The sequence below is a fragment of the Rhodnius prolixus genome, unplaced genomic scaffold (assembly GCF_049639745.1).
Source record: "Rhodnius prolixus isolate KJV_2025 unplaced genomic scaffold, Rpr scaffold_12, whole genome shotgun sequence".
Lineage (NCBI taxonomy): Eukaryota > Metazoa > Arthropoda > Insecta > Hemiptera > Reduviidae > Rhodnius > Rhodnius prolixus.
Window position 1 is genome coordinate 8,440,029 of NW_027411635.1, and position 17,461 is coordinate 8,457,489.

A 17,461-nucleotide genomic window follows, 5' to 3' on the forward strand; every position below is an offset into this window, starting at 1 on the left:
AAGTAAGTTTTTTAAAAAAAGTAATACGTTGTACTTATTTGTTAAACAATTTTTACGTTTTTAAATTACAATATTAATTAAAATCGTAAAAAAAGAATAGAGAAGCATTAAACGTCAATTTAAAATATAACACTTATTACAAATAAATGTAAATTAAATGCCCATAACCTTAAAGTGAGTGCTTAACACTTGTAACAAATAACAATGTAAATAATAATAATATATTTACAAGCACACATGTAAATATTTACAACTAACCTGTAAAATTACAAATAAAACAATCTTAATCATTTTATTTTCATTCAATATAATTTGTTTATATTAACTGGATTAATTTAATACAAAACGAAACACTTTGGAAATGAGATTTTAAACTTATGAAACTCGTATTAACATTTTGAGAATCCAATCCTTCCCAAATTAGTCATTTTTACGAATTTGCCTTTTTGTAGCACCCTGAGTCTGTACAATTGATTTATTTTTTTTGTACAGTCTACGTCAAAAAAGAACCCACAGTGTTCTACCGTAAACTAGAAGTCAAAATCTGTCGGCCTGTAGCACTGGTGCAATTTCTAATCTTTTTTTTAAAGTTCTATTAAAAATTTTTATAACGATTTCCTTTAAAATTATTAAACTCTTCGTAATCTTGATTCAAAAAACTGTTATTTAAAACATTTTTACAAACAAAAATAAAATTAAGGGCCGATCAATTATACAAACATTTGAATTTATATTTCGGTATATACTATATTAGCAATTCTATTAAGTATACAACTTAATTATTATACATATAATATAATATTTTAGAGGGGCATTTAATTATTACTGAAATTTTCGACATCTAAAATATTTCTTAACAACTTCATTGAACGGTCTTTACTCATTTTATGTTTATTTTTGTTTAGTTTTTCTTGGCATCTTCATTTTACTTGATCTTTGTAAGTATATTAAATACGCATAAATCTTTTAATTTTATAAGCTTAGACTTCGCTCTAAAGTTTCATTTCTTTGTAATGAACGGATTTACAAAGTGTATAAACTTCGTAAGAATTAAGGAGTTAAATGAAAATTTATTATTTAGAACCTTAAGAACTGTAGTTAGTTCACATTAGGTTCTTCTCTTTGTCTGCCAAGACTTACATGGACAATGGCTTGAACTACAGTTCTATTTGGTTTAGTACTGACAGACAACCGTGTGAATACGGTCTTCGTTTAAAGACCTGGGTGAAGCCCAGACTGACTAGAGCCGAGGGGCGGGACTAAACATGTTACACTGGACCAATCACATCAAGCGACACACCCAGGCTCGTCCATTTTGTACCCATTCAATAGAGTCAAAAATGTTTTTTCTTGTATTTTACTACAAATAAATTTTTAATATTATATTACATGCATATACTTAGAAATCTGATGTAAACACTTGTTGACTTGCTTTTTGATGTCAATCGTCAAGTTATTCTTCAAACTATAATTCAACTATATCTTACTAAGCTTCAGTACAAATAGAAGGGCTTTTTAAGGGAATGGTGAAACCTTAGAATACTCAATTTTCTTTGAAAAAGGTTTGATCTAACGATATCTGAATGCTGTAAAGAAAATGAAATTCTGGTTTTTTTATATATACAAAATTTTGGTTAACCTATATTAGAAATTTAGGAGGCACGTTATCAGTTCAGGAAAACAGTTCTTCAGAGGAAAGCATACCTCATAATTTCCCTAGAACGAACGCCCCTCATATTGAAATAAACTGTGCTTCTATTTGAACAATTCTTCAAATCCGAAAATTTAGCCAAGTAAGGAGTGTGTATAGATGTGTTTTTTTAAAAGCCTTTTTTTTTTTGAAAAATATTTTAAATATAAGTTAGGTCAAATTCAATTAAACCACGGGGCCACTTGATACAACAGGCAAGATTCACGCGGGCCACAACATATTTACAAAAGATTTGTCCTAGTTTCCCGAATATCTGGGTTTCAAGAGACTGAGAACAGACAATGTTCATTAAGGTAGATAGATTGTTTATCCAGTCAATTAAACTAAGGATTCAAGATTGGCGAGGAATCGGTAAAAAAAAAAACAACTCGTCATTTTTGCCAACGTTTCGACAAATATATTGTCTTCTTCAGGGCCTGGACATTACAAATACAAAACAATTTACAGATTCAGTAACACAGAAAATCAGTAAATAAACAGTAATATAAAACTTACACGGGAATCTGTCCAACTATATCTGTATACAGGGTGAACTAGTAAGTATTGTCCACAGGCCTACTGTTTGAAGTACATCTAAAGTGTAGTTCAATGACGTATTGACCAACTTCATATTTTCCACTGTTCTTGAGTGACGTCACTTTAAATTTGTGTTTCTAAAATCATTACTTTTTTCCAATAAAAATGTTATTACGCAGAAAGTTTTAGTCCGAATTCGATTCTGATTACACAGTTAGAAAGACAGATAAATTTTCTAAAAATTGATACCATTTCGAAGCATAAGTTGTTTTCCGAACAGTTTCAATCTTCCTCCGAATGCTGGAAAAATAAAAGTAATCGAAATTTTTAAGAAAACTCATTAGGCCCTTATGTGATCATTATCAGATCTAGGTGCTGGCACTTTTTCCTTGTTTAATGGGCTTTCAAACGGTATATCATTTTCCAGGATTCCTTTTATCTTCGTATGAGAAATTACGTTTGTTTTGCAAGAAAACGTGTTCAGAAGCACTCAACAGTGTTAGTTATCAAGTTGTTTAATTCATTGAAAACTCTTTTAGATGGACCAGTAGTCAATTTTTACAGTAGATTGTCTTAAAATAAGGAAGCCAAAGGTTACAAATTGCAGTTAAAAAAAAGGTTAAGGTTTATTTACATTTTCTTTTTCAACAGTGTAGTTGTGTGTGAAATTGTAATTTGGAGTAAGTACATATGAATTTTTGTTTATAAAAATAGTACTTGTTTAAAATATTTCCTAACATTTTCTCAAATATTTCAGAGAGATCAGAATTTTTTTTTTTAATTAATTTATTTTTTTAAAGTGCAATTTGTAACCTTTGACTTCCTTATTTTAAGACAATCTACTCTAAAAATTGACTACTGGCCCATCTAAAAGAGTTTTCAATGAATTAAACAACTTGATAACTAACACTGTTGAGTGCTCGTGAGCATGTTTTCTTGCAAAACAAACGTAATTTTTTATACGAAGATAAAAGGAATCCTGGAAAATGATATACCGTTTGAAAGCCCATTAAACAAGGAAACTTTTATAAATTCGATTACTTTTATTTTTCCAGCAATCGGAGGTAGATTGAGGCTGTTTGGAGAATAACTTATGCTTTGAAATGGTATCAATTTTTAGAAAATTTATCTGTCTTTCTAACCGTGCCTTTAGATTCGAATTCGGACTAAAACTTTCTGAAAAATAACATTTTTATTGGAAAAAAGTAATGATTTTAGAAAAAAAAATATTAAAGTGGAGTCACTCAAGAACGGTGGAAAATATGAAGTTGGCCAATACGTCATTGAACTCCACTTTAGATGTACTACACACAGTAGGCCTATGGACAATACTTACTGGTTCACCCTGTATATATACCTGCTTCTCCAGTTCTGGCTCTTAGTTTCTGAAACTCAACCAAACCCGCATAGCCACGTAAGTTTCAATAATTATAAAGAATTTATTGTATTTTACTGTTTATTTTTATATTACTGTTTTTTTGCCGATTTTCTGTGTTACTGAATTGTTTGTATTTGTGTATTTGTAATATCCAGGCCCTGAAGAGGACAATATACGAGGTGTGTTCAAAAAGTAACGGGAATTTTCGTTTTTTGAAAAAAATATTTATTTATTCATCTACATTAATATTGTCGCCTTCAAAGTAGTCCCCTTCGCATACAATACACTTGTGCCAGCGCTTTTTCCAATCCTCGAAACACTTCTGAAACTCGATCTTTGTGATAGCTTTCAGCTGTTTCAGCGATTCGCTTTTAATGTCATCTATGCTTGTAAAACGACGGCCTTTTAATGTTCTCTTTATGTTTGGAAATAGAAAAAAGTCACATGGAGCCATGTCTGGCGAATATAGAGGCTGGGGCATCGTTAAAGTTTTGTTTTTGGCCAAAAATTCACGAACAAGCAATGAAGTGTGAGCAGGTGCAAAATCCATGAATTGTTTTGCCACAAATCCGGGCGTTTTTTTCGGATTGCTTCACGCAAACGGCGTTGAACTTGTAGGTAGTACTCCTTATTGATTGTTTGACCTTGTGGCAAGAATTCATGATGCACTATGCCATTAAAATCGAAGAACACAGTGAGCATAACCTTCACATTCGACCGCACTTGTCGAGCCTTTTTCGGTCTTGGCGATCCAGAATGCCTCCACTGGGACGATTGAGCCTTAGTTTCGACATCATATCCGTAAACCCATGTTTCGTCACCTGTTATAACACGTTTCAGTAGATCCGCATCGTTGTCGACTTCATTGAGTGACTCTTGAGCAACTTCCATTCTCCGCTGTTTTTGTTCGAAATTCAACAATTTTGGTACAAATTTTGCTGCCACACGTTTCATACCCAAAACATCCGAAAAAATTTCATGGCATGAGCCAATTGATATGGCAACATCATCAGCGACTTCTCTGATTGTGATTCGGCGATCGTTCATAACCATTTCTTTCACTTTTTTCACGTTTTCATCGGTTGTTGATGTGCTTGGACGTCCAGGTCGTTCGTCATCTTCAACGTTTTCGCGGCCATCTTGGAAACGCTTATACCACTCGTAAATCCTTGTTTTACTCATAGCAGACTCACCATATGCCTTTATTAACATTTCACACACTTTATTACACTTTATTTCATTTTTTACGCAAAATTTAATACAAATTCTTTGATCCATTTTTTTTAACAAACAAAAATCGCCAAGCTCGAAAAACACGTCTAACCTTAACGGCTGCCACTTAAGAAGTAAACAATGAATATTACTGAAAATTTTATCGTACTTCAGGGGCATGTGTACCAACATAATAAAAAAAAAATTTTTACAATCAGACTCTCCAAACCCGCGAAATTTAAAAATTCCCGTTACTTTTTGAACACACCTCGTAGTTGTCGAAACGTTGGCAAAAAGACGAATTTGTTTTTTATTTGACCGATTCCTCGCCAATCTTGAATCCTTAGTTTAATAATTTACGGTCACGAATCCAATGTATTCATATCCAGTCAATCTTGATCTGTATATCGTTTTGTTTAATTTCATTGACGGAAATAGTTGCTCATACAAGTACGTACTCCAAAAATAACACAGTACAGCAAACATTTTTGGATATTTCTTACCAAAATAAGAATATATTTTGTGAGTCCCTACTTCCATCTTTTAAAAATCGAATCATTCTGGAATTCCACTGAGAGTTGCTTCCCAAACGTCGCTAGAACTAAGTCATCGCGTTCACACAAGCCCACAGCCCCCCCAGGAAAGGCCCTGGGGCCACGTGTTTACTCGTCTTCTTCAGTAGTTAACGGAAACTAGGAATTGTGTGCTCGATCCTCATCTAAGCGCTATTTCCTTCATAGAAAACTTTTTTATATTTTTATTTTCATTTCAGTACATCGTGGGGCCACAAGAAATTACCTTGGGGGACCGCTCTACATGCAATGAGTATTGCAGCTAGAAGAGGAAAAAAACTATAGCAGTTGTGTTTGAGAGAAACTTATTCAGTGTAACTCCAAAGGATATTTCGAGTAAAACTAAGGATTTATTTGACCGATTCCTCGCCAATCTTGAATCTTTAGTTTAATAATTTACGGTCACGAAGCCTATTTATTGATATTTCGAGTAAAAAGTCAATTTAAAAAAGTTGGCATTTATTTATTTCTTCAAAATAAGGAAAAGGTAAAATTTCATATTGAGATTCAGCCATTTCTCTTTCTACCACCAAACCTTTCTACTTCAGTATCGTTTGCAGTGTAATTGAATCCAAAACTGATCCAATATGTAACTAGTTCTTATAGATAACTTTATTTCCTTGCGTAACCTCTCACAAAAGTGGGTACTTCTAAACATTTGAAGTAATTGTGAAATAATAGGAAACATTTTAGCCAAATATATCTGATAAAAGTAAAGTAATCTCCTATTTTTTCAGGCAGGCTTTACGTCCAACTACCAATTAGGTGTCGTGGACGGAGGCGACTAGTAAACATACTTTACTGTAAATTTCTTTTATTAACCATTAAATAAAATCCAAGGCCTAGAGACCGGGAATCGAACCCACTAAACCAACAATACATCTTAGTTTTACAGGTCTCATTTAGTTATCTAATATTCAGTCAATTAAATTTTTCTATTAATTCTAATCATTCCTGGTTCTAGCTTTGCAGGTCTGCCTCCGAATGATATAAACTAAGTTTTAGTTAGGCAAGGAATGGCAAAAAATATTACCAATTTCCTGAACCGTCAAACTAAGAGTGAAATTTCAGATAACTATTATAATTTGTAGCTCCTCTACCTGCCTTGCGCGGACGCCATACAGGTCGCTTCGGGTTGTTATAGAAATAGTTTTGGAGGGTGCTATTGGCCAAGAAGTCAATGAACCCGGGGTGGAATAAAATACACAAATTAATCAAAACAAAAGACTTGTTTACTTACTGTAGGAAATGATCGAGGTTGCAAGGTGATAGGCACAGTTTTGGCTTTGCTGCTGGAGTGCTAAATGGCATTACTTCAGGTGTAGCGAGGTGGAACACTAACTCTTAATGCCAATGGTTAAACCCAGTTATAAAAATTGGGTTAAATTAGTTAAATAAATTATAAGGATTAAAAAACCCAATGTTTTATGGGTCACCCTAGTCTACATCCAACGCAAATTCAATCCACATCAGTACAACAACGAGATCTTAAGCAACGATTTAGATAGTCCTGTTAAATGGCCATCACACCATGCTGGTGCCTGCCATCTTACAACAAAATCAATTTTCATCTCTTCTGCAAGAAATTTTTTGATACCTTCCATTATTTTCCTGTTTTAAGCCAAAAGATAATGTCGGTGCGCGGTGCTCAAGGAGTTCACCTCCAACATTAAACAATTTAGTGAGAATCAATGCGTTCAGACAAGCCTGAAGTAAGACATTCAACATTGGATAGCTATCACTTCATTCGAGCAAATAATAATGGTTTTTTAATATTTGGTTGTATATATTATATAAAAAACAAGTTAGGTGTGATAATTCCACTCACAAATCTAGAAGCTAATCAATTTAAACCATTTCAACCAATCAGGTGCATATTATCGCGATAATATCGTGACGTCATAGTATCAGCTGATACTACAATAGGTAAACTGATTTACAACTGCAATTTATGAAGCAATTTACTAAAACATTTAAATGCATTAAATGAATACTTCAATTTTGAAAAGTGTAGATTGAAAAAAAAAATATTCAATTATCTTACTCCAAAAATTTGAGTGTTCGTGAAATTATCCAATTAAATACTTGCAATAATTTATAATCGGTAATTTTTGAATAGATTTCATTAATCTTTTGCCTTGTTTTTCCATTTGACAATCACCATCTTTTAATTATCATAAAAAATAAGGCAATCCTTTAATCTACTCAAAATTATCAGCACTTGCGGTATTGCCTAAAAATCTTTTTATAAAAAATACCACTTTATTTTTATTGATTTTTTTTTTTCTAAAACGGTTTCAATGATTTACTTTAAAATTTTGCGCACTTATTGCAAAAGTTTGTAATTCTTTCACCACTATTAATTTGAAATTTTGCGAGGAAAATTTTGATTGAGTGCTCTTACGAGAATAGGAATGGTTAGAAAAGTGTCTCTAATGTGTCATTTCAGTAAATGTTGGTCCTGAGGCTTTTTTACTATCTACGAGGTCTGTAAAGTAAGTAATGAGACTGATTTTTTTTAATTTTTTTTATTCAAAAAGAATTACAATTCTATATTGTCACCCCTCAAAATAACTTCCTTCTGAAGCCACACAGCGCTGGAGGCGTTTCTTCCACTCCTCATAGCAGTACTCGAACTCCGATACTGGAATAGCCTTCAGCTGGTCGGTTACAACCGTTTGAATGTTTTCGACTGCCCCAAAATGAGTTCCCTTGAGGTTTGATCCCATTTTCTGGAACGTGTCCATTACTGGTGACGAGTCTTGGGTGTTTGAGTACTACCCAGAAACCAAGCGCCATTAGCACACTTCTACCTCTCCAAGGCCCAAAAAAAGGAAGGATGGCGAAGTCGAAGATCACATACATGCTGATTTGTTTTTACGATATCCACGGAAATCGTCCACAAAGAGTTTCTACCTTAAGGTCAAACGGGTCAATCAACACTTTTACCGATAGGTTCTTGAAAAAACTACGAAAAAGGGTCATTCGTGTGAGACCAAACATCAAGAACAAAGTGGTTGTTGCATCACGATAATGCTCCTTGTCACACAGCTATTTCAAATAAACCAGAGTTTTTGGCCAGTAAAAACATTCCTGTGGCTCCTCAGCCTCCTTATTCACCTGATTTGAGTCCTTGTGACTTTTTTCTCTTCCCGAAGTTGAAAAATCACCTCAAGGGAACTAATTTTGGGAAAACATTCAAACGCTGTAACCGACCAGCTGAAGGCTATTCCAGTATCGGAGTTCGAGCACTGCTATGAGGAGTGGAAGAAACGTCTCCAGCGCTGTGTGGCTTCAGAAGGAAGTTATTTTGAAGGGGACAATATAGAATTGTAATTCTTTTTGAATAAAAAAATTTTAAAAAATCAGTCTCATTACTTAATTTACAGACCTCGTATTTAACCTGCGTTGTCGCAATAATAAAAATTAAAAAAAAAAATGCAGGTATAAACGAGAATGTACCCTTTACTTTAAAGAAAATTTGTGAAAGAGGTAAAAAAATTGTCAAAGTTGGATGCTTTTTCAACATTACGCTTTTTCGTGCAGTTTTTGACGATGAACTTTATAAAATTATCTTACCTGGCAGTTTTAAATACGGTGTTAAGTTAAAATATTATAAATTCAAGACTCTGAAGAAACTTGTTTGTTAATCCGTACTGAAGGTTATAATTTCAGTGTTCGCTTTTTAGTATATTTTTTTAGAAAAAAAATTTGTTTCACCTACTCGGAATATGAAGGAAAAATATGAGTTGAAATTTAGAGAAAGTAAGTCGCGTGAGGCTTTTTCCAGATGGTTTAATAATTTTTTAATTTATACATGTAATATTAAAGTAAATTAGTTCATCTGTTTATTTATAAATAATCATTCTAAGATTCAAGATGAACCCAGTGAGAATGACAGTGGCGTAAGTCCATTTTTTATTGAAATCAAGGTAACGACAGCTTTGTATTCAACAACAACTGTTTAGAGTGACAATGCAGTAAGTTCTTAGTGCACTTATTGGCCATCAGGAGAAGCACTAAGTTTTAGTACTTAATCAAAAGCTCATTCTGCTGAGAATGACAGTGGCGTAAGTCCACCAGATTGTTTGATTCTTTATGACTGTTTTCTTGGTGAAGTTTATTGTCGTGTGGTGTTAATTAGTAAATTGTTATATGGTTTTAGTTTACTAAAAATTAAAAATAAGCCTTAGTGTTGGTGTTATTAGTTAAATTATAATTTGGACTTTTTTTTTTACTTTATTTACTTTCACAACTGCATTATATTTCTGCAATAAGTGAAGCTGATACAACATGATAATAGATAAGTACATGAATAGCATGAGGGGAGAATTCACTCATTCCCAAAGAAAACTCCCAAAGAGGAGTTCACTTTTGTGCGCTAGCACTTACTTCATTTAGAAGATCACGTAGCCACCTGCGTTTCAGTCGTCTTGGAGTATTTCCAGGCAATGCAGTAAGTTGGGATACTAGTGGATTAGGATGTGAGGTGATTGATGTGTGGAATTTAATATAATGGGATCTTACAGCTTCTGAAACATAGGGTAACACAGAAGATCTCGGTGCAAGGTAGAGTTAAGGACATAGTAAGGATTGTTTTGACTGGAAGGATTGGATTTTGTAGATATTGGGAAGCTTTGGCTGAACCCCAAAGTTCCATTCCGTAAGTCCAGGGGCAGGTTTCAGTATCATAGTGTAGATAAGCCATTTATTCTGTAGTAAGAGTTTACATCGCTTGTCGAGAAGCCTAGAGAGAGAAGTTTGAATCGTCTGTTCAGTTTATTGGGAGAGAGATGACTGTTGATTGAAGAGAATTGGTAGGATTAGTTGGAATCAGATTGTGTTGAAGGTAGTTTTTTATTAGAATTGCAGTGCCCCGAATGTGTAGTCGGTTATGTTGAAATAAGATCTACTAGTAAATTGAGTCTCTGTGATGAGTCTTCTGCATTTTGAAGCATTAGTTTATGAAATAAAACCCTTATAATTGGTTTTAAAATGCCGCTTTGTTTAACCTTGCACCAGATATGCTGAGAATGACAATGAAGTAAGTCACATTTTTGCATTTTCTAAAATAATTTAAAATCCCATTACATTCTAATATGCAACAAAAAAATTTGATTCTATGTAATAATAATAAAGACAAAAACAATAAAGCTATTTTTATTATCTGCATTTTTTTACAGAGCAAAACACAAAACTCGTTTTATCTCAAAACTGCTCAAAATGGACTTAGGCCACTTTCATTTTCGTTGGCTCAATTGATTTATGTAAATTACTGCCAGAAAAAGTCTGGTAAGAGATGGATCTATTTTACATGATTTAACAAACATTTTAAAGAAAATTTGTAAGATAGAAGCGAAAGGAAATGCAGTAACAACACTAAATTTGTTTAGTACAAGGGATGGTAGTTTTACAACCCCTTTCAGTTTTATGCATAACCTATTATCACGGAAAATGTATTCAAAATGGCCGCCCACTAGAACTAGATCTTATCTAGTTTTATTCTATTACCATCTATTACTATCACATAACAAATCCTAACAATTGAGTCGGCAAGGGATTTTTTGGTTTGTTTCTTTTCTATCCTCGTAAAGTTTATAAAAAATGTATGCAATGCTTTTTTTCAATGCAAACGAGCTTTTATATCAAATCTGAATCTTTTGTTACTTTTAACTTATCCCTTGTAAGTGAAAGTATTGCACAGATGTTTTATTTTTTTTTTAATTTTCACCAGGTTTTTTTGGGTACTCTGAAAATTTGGTTTTTACAAAATTAGTCTCGTTTTGTCTATTTAACTGAGGTGTCTTATTTCTAAAATGAATCTTATCCAATTTGGCTATAATTTTCTCTTACAACGAAATTCTTTAATATTTCAAAAATATTTTTGAAAAGTTTGAGTTCTTTAAAAGTCATAAATGTTCAGATTTAATAAATATTAACGAAAAATTAAAACTTTAGTGTACTATGAATATATTGGTTTCGTGATCGTAAATTGTAGGATGGAAGATTTGCGAGGAATCGGTCAAATAAAACAACTCGTCTCTTTGCCAACCCGTTTAAGTCCCGCTATATCTGCATATATATACCTGCTTCTCCAGTTCTGGCTCTTAGTTTTCTGTAACTCAACCAACCCGCATAGCCTCGTAAGTTTTCAATAATTATAAAGAATTTATTGTATTTTACTGTTTATTTTTATATTACTGATTTTCTATGTTACTGACTCTGTAAATTGTTTTGTATTTGTAATATCCAGGCCCTGAAGAGGACAATATACGAGGGTCGTTTGAAAAGACCGTGCAAAGTCAGAGAGATAGCACTACTGGCGCGTATCGAGGTTATGTTTAGTTAGTAGCATCTCTTGGAAGATCACACACCAAGTTTCAGCCAGATCGGTCTATTTCTTTGTGTTTGGCATTCGTTTGAATCAAGGAAGTCGAGTGATTTTCAAAAAATGGACGAAAAAGAATTTCGTGTGTTGATTAAACACTACTTTATGAAAGGCAAAACGCCTCAGGAGACTAAAGAGAAGCTTGATAAACATTATGGTGACTCTGCACCTTCGATTAGAACAGTTTATAAGTGGTTTCAAAATTTTCGGAGTGGCCATATGGGCACAAGTGACGCTGAACGTTCTGGACGCCCTGTTGAGGTTACTACTCCAGAAATCATTGATAAAATCCATGATATGGTGATGGATGACAGAAGAGTGAAGGTGCGTGAGATTGCTAGTGCTGTGGGCATTTCGAATGAACGGGTACATAATATTTTGCATCAACATTTGGACATGACAAAGCTATCCGCAAGATGGGTGCCGCGATTGGTCACGCTTGACCAAAAACGAAATCGTGTGAAGTGTTGCAAGGACGGTTTGCAGCTGTTCCAGAAGAATCCGCAGGACTTTAAGCGTCGTTTCGTCACTGTGGATGAAACATGGATACATCACTACACTCCTAAGACCAAAGAACAATCTAAACAATGGGTTACCAAGGGGGAATCTGCGCCAAAAAAGGCGAAGACCGTTCCTTCGGCCGGAAAGATTATGGCGACTGTCTTTTGGGATTCGCAAGGAATAATCCTGATCGACTATCTGGAAAAGGGTAAAACTATTACAGGTGCATATTATTCATCGTTATTGGACCGTTTGAAAACCGAGCTGCAAGAAAAACGCCCACGATTGGCCCACAAAAAAGTCCTTTTCCATCACGACAACGCACCAGCTCACACCTCAGCAGCTGTGGTCGCAAAATTAATGGAAATAGGGTTCCAACTCGTTTCACATCCCCCCTATTCTCCAGACTTGGCTCCCTCGGACTACTATTTGTTCCCCAATATGAAGAAATGGCTGGCGGGAAAAAGATTTTATTCAAACGAGGAGGTGATTGCAGAAACGAATGGCTATTTTTCAGACTTGGACAAATCCTATTATTCGGAAGGGATCAACAAACTAGAGCAGCGTTGGACGAAGTGTATAAGCCTAAAAGGAGACTATGTTGAAAAATAAAAAAGGTTTACCCCAAAAAATTAAGTAGTTTTTATTTTTGCACGGACTTTTCAAACGACCCTCGTATTTGTCGAAACGGTGGCAAAGAGACGAGTTGTTTTATTTGACCGATTTGTCGCAAATCTTCCATCCTAAGTTTAGTATAATATTGAATCTGTACGATGAACAAAGGCCGTTTTGGCGTTTTGGTACTTCAAGAAATATTTTATTATTATTATTTTTATGATTTAAAGCGCATCAACATTCTAGGTTATTGGCGCCCGGAACTTTTTTCAGTGCACTGGCCGGCCTCCGTCGGTGTCTTTTCTCACGTTACAGACAACACTGTCCATCATTACCATACAGTGAGCTGTAAGAAGCTCCTAGAAATAGAAAATCTAAGGGGCCAGCAGCTGTATTCGAACCCGGGTCCTCCGCGTGGGAATCAAATACGCTAACCGCATAGCTAGTCCCTTCCCTTATTGTTATTATTATTATTTCAGACAGGATAAATTCTGCCCGTCATGTTCAGTATCAAGAGAAAGGACATGAGTGTGGTTTGTTGTTTCTGTTCAATGCCTTCAAATTCTTTTTTTTTTTTAGATGGCATATGGGAAGTTTTGGTCTTATAAAAGCTATTCAGTTGAGTAGAAAAGAATATTTTGAAAGCAGTGATACCAACATCTCAATTTCATACAAAACAAACATTTGGACAAGCATCCTTTTGAAATTGGATGCCTCAAATTCATCATAAGTCGCTAACTATAAATTGCAATCTTCACATTTGTTGGGTCCACTATGAATCAGTCCACCGTAATTACCGCTTTGCTTTGATTGAAAATCGATTTTATATATTTTTTCTTTATATTTGAAAATGTTTTTACAGAAATATTTTGTTTTATTGGTTTTTAAGCGGAAATTTCTGCACAGTTAGCTTAAGTGGCTACTTAGCTAGAAAAACATCTAGGCAGACTAAACTTATATCTGCAATTTCCTTTCCTAGTATGTGATTTTGTGCAGTATTGTATATTTGTCCTTGCATAGATTTAGATGCAAACTGTAGTTAATTATTAGGTTGCTGTGCTTTACTGTGTTTTGAATACCAATTTTGTTAATTTTCGGTAGTTTCTTCAATAATATTGAAATCTAGAAATCCAACGGTAGCCTTCATTATTCTCATCTACTTCATACATATGTGAATTGTATAAGTTCGTTATAACTATTTAGTGTATACACCAGTGATGGCGAACCTATGACCCGCGGGTCAGACACTGACCCGCGCAAGCTTTTTCACTGAACTACAATTGCTAAGTAACCATTTGTTGATTTAGATTTTCTAATTGTGGTGGATAATTTATATTCTATCTGTATTTTTTTTCAATCACGCATTGACCCAAAAGCAATTTAAATGCTATCTATAACCTTTAGTTTGATCATTACAGTTCTAAAAACGCAAATGACGACAAATGCTTTTGTAGTATTTGAAATAAAGCAAAAGTGTTTACAAAATATCAAATAAAATGTATAATTTTACTCATACATTGTTTGTTAAAAAAAAAAAAATCGACAACCCAAAGCAAATAACTATATTTAGATTTTTCTTTTAGATAAAACACACTTTTTTAAGGTTTTGTTCAGTTATGTTTGTAAAAAGAGACTTCCATAGCACTTGTTTAGTCCCGTTTTACCCGTTAAGCCAACTGATGTTTTAAAGATGTTTGGTTTTGAAAATATTCAGTTTACAATGACTTAACTCTTGTGCAAATGGGGCATTACTGACCCAAGAGCTAGTACTAAAAATAAAAATGAACAAAATTTGATCCACGTCTCAAAAAGCTTCACCATCCCTGGGTATACACTATAGTTTGTATTATATGTACTATAGCTTGAATTTAAGTATATTTTATGGTTTATTTTGTTCACAGAAAAGAGAAGATTATCCTTGTGCGTTGGTTGCGGGTCACAGATCCACGACCAGTACATCCTCAGGGTAGCACCAGACCTAGAATGGCACGCGGCATGTCTTAAATGTGCTGAATGCCATCAATTCTTAGATGAAACTTGTACCTGTTTTGTTAGGGAAGGAAAGACCTACTGTAAAAGAGATTATGTTAGGTAAGTCCTCAAATTATTTATAAAGTTGCACAGCGTGAGCAACCATAAAGACTTCTTGATCTATAGAAACGACTCCCATTGAAGCTGCCAAGAGCTGCAGCATGCTTTAGAATAGATTTATTCTAATTTTTCATCTATTCTAATTTTAGAATAGATTTATTAGAAATAGGTATTAGAGACTACACTATTAGCAACATCTAGAGGCTAGATAATTAATTTCTTAAAATCTTTTTATTAATTTGCAAAATTTGCTTATAAAACCAAAGTGTGTCTAGTACACTTTAAATTTGATTCATTTTTTTTTATAAAAGAAAATTCATTTATAAGTTTTTTCTTTAATAATAATAGTTAATACAGACTTTTCAATATGCCTTTAAAATATCTTAAGTTAGTAGAATAGCCGAGTGGTTAAAGGTAAAGAACCACAAAGCAGGTTGTGTTACAGGTTCGAACCATGATTAGACTAGATTAGATAAGATTAGATTAGAATGAGGGGCATGTCCTGTGCTCCAAAGTTCTGAAGCCAAAACATGCTTATTGTAATAACCCCTTGGTAGAAGAAGAATCTCTTGTATTATTTGTACATTAAGAATAGCCACGTGTCTGGTGGGATTTGATTAATTTTAGAATAGATTTATTAGAAATAGGTATTAGAGACTACACTATTAGCAACATCTAGAGGCTAGATAATTAATATCTTAAACAGTTGATATCCTCTAAAATGAGTCAGTTATAATTATAAAAATGGATATGAAATTAATCAAAATAAAACCGTAATTTAACATTTTCGGAGATAGGTTACTTTTAATGTTTAAAAATTCTCTAATATATACAAAAATTCTGCTCCCATTTTGTTAGAGTGCTGCTGATAAAGTTCTTTAATTTCTTGACTTACTTGCCGCTACTCGCACAAAAATTTAATTTTTTTTTAATATATTAAATTTTAAATTTCTGTATTCTTTTAAATTATTCCAATAAACTCTCCTGTTTGCATGGTTCCAGGAGTTTTACCTTTTTGATATTATGTAAGTTGTAAATTTCTACAGTTTACAGTCTACTTACTTGGAAATACTTTACAAGCAAAGTTATAGTTCTCCACAATATTATCTATATCATTTCCTTTTTCACCGTAAAAAGATACAATCTTATTTAACTACGAACTGGTGTGTACTGCTGCTTGTGCAGAACCAATAGTTTGAAATACTTGGCAGTAACCTTAAATAAGGACCATCCTTTTTAGCCCTTTGGGGAGATCTGCAGAAAGGATGGTTGAGACTTTAGATTTGGAGCCATATTACCACAGCCTGTTTTAGTTAGTACATCCGAAGCATTATGGAGTACGTGCCTGTGAAATGGAAGCCGTTTTGCAGAAAGGATGCCAATCAACTTGAGGCAATCCATTCGTGTTACATTAGGCAAGTTTTCTTATTATAAAAATCAATTTATATCAAAAAAAAAATATTATTTATAAAGTTGCACAGCGTGAGCAACCATAAAGACTTCTTGATCTATAGAAACGACTCCCATTGAAGCTGCCAAGAGCTGCAGCATGCTTTAGGCTTACCACGGGCTAGCATTACTTACTCCAGCTTCATCTTTATAGAATTTGTCCGTATGTCCGTATTTGTCCGTTATGCGACGTGGAGGAATGATTCTAGAACGTCTCTATGGATAGCAAAGGCCCAGTGGTGTTAGAAAGAAAACGCAATTAAATAAATTGATCACAAAACAATGTTCCAAATTTGGAAACAACAGAAAAATTCAGTCTTAATTTATTATTATATAATAAAGCATGCGACTGTCTCAAAATATGACTACTAAAAAGATATTTCTAAAAACAAGCAGCGCGCTCCTAAGTTAACAAAACACTGCTTTTAAGATCAACGAACTATCAAGTAATATTATACAAATGTACATTGTTCTATCCAGAGACAGTTACCATAAGCAAGCTTCGTCATACAATTCCTCTTATTAGCTTGAATATTATCAGATTTAATGCATCTACTAACACATGCCAGTATACCAAATTTGATAATGGAGGATCTATTGTAGTACAAATCGATCTCAAAGACTGAATCTTCATAATGGACTGCTGTCCAACACATAAGAAACATGACATTGACATTTTACAGATTTACTGTCCATTGCCTAGACTATGAATGTATTATATAGATAGGACAAGCATAATTGAAGCTAATGTATAGCCAGTCGTGTTGGCTGGCTAGTGCTTAGAGCTTGCACAATTCACAATTAAATTCAAAATTTTGTAATATCATAAGATTATTGTAAACATCGAATGTAATAATGTATTTATCTAAATGATCATTATTTTTTTTAAGTATCATCTAGGAAACACAATAAACCAGTATATTCTCCAAGTAATTTGTTTCTATAACTCAATAATAAAGACTATTAGACACCATTTTTCTGTAACACAGCTTGGTCATATTTAAGTTTTAAGGCAGAACACAACTAAT

The 17,461-nt window shown here is 33.6% G+C and overlaps 1 protein-coding gene across 1 annotated transcript in view; it reads left to right on the forward strand.

The window, feature by feature from the left end:
• The window catches only part of tup (LIM1_Isl and LIM2_Isl domain-containing protein tup), a 111,336-nt gene that overhangs the window by 58,745 nt on the left and 35,130 nt on the right, over window positions 1-17,461 (forward strand). Inside the window, exon 2 of the mRNA XM_074142855.1 lies at window positions 14,795-14,984. Within this exon, the coding sequence (XP_073998956.1) occupies window positions 14,795-14,984 (190 nt within the window). The remainder of the gene's footprint in view (window positions 1-14,794; window positions 14,985-17,461) is intronic.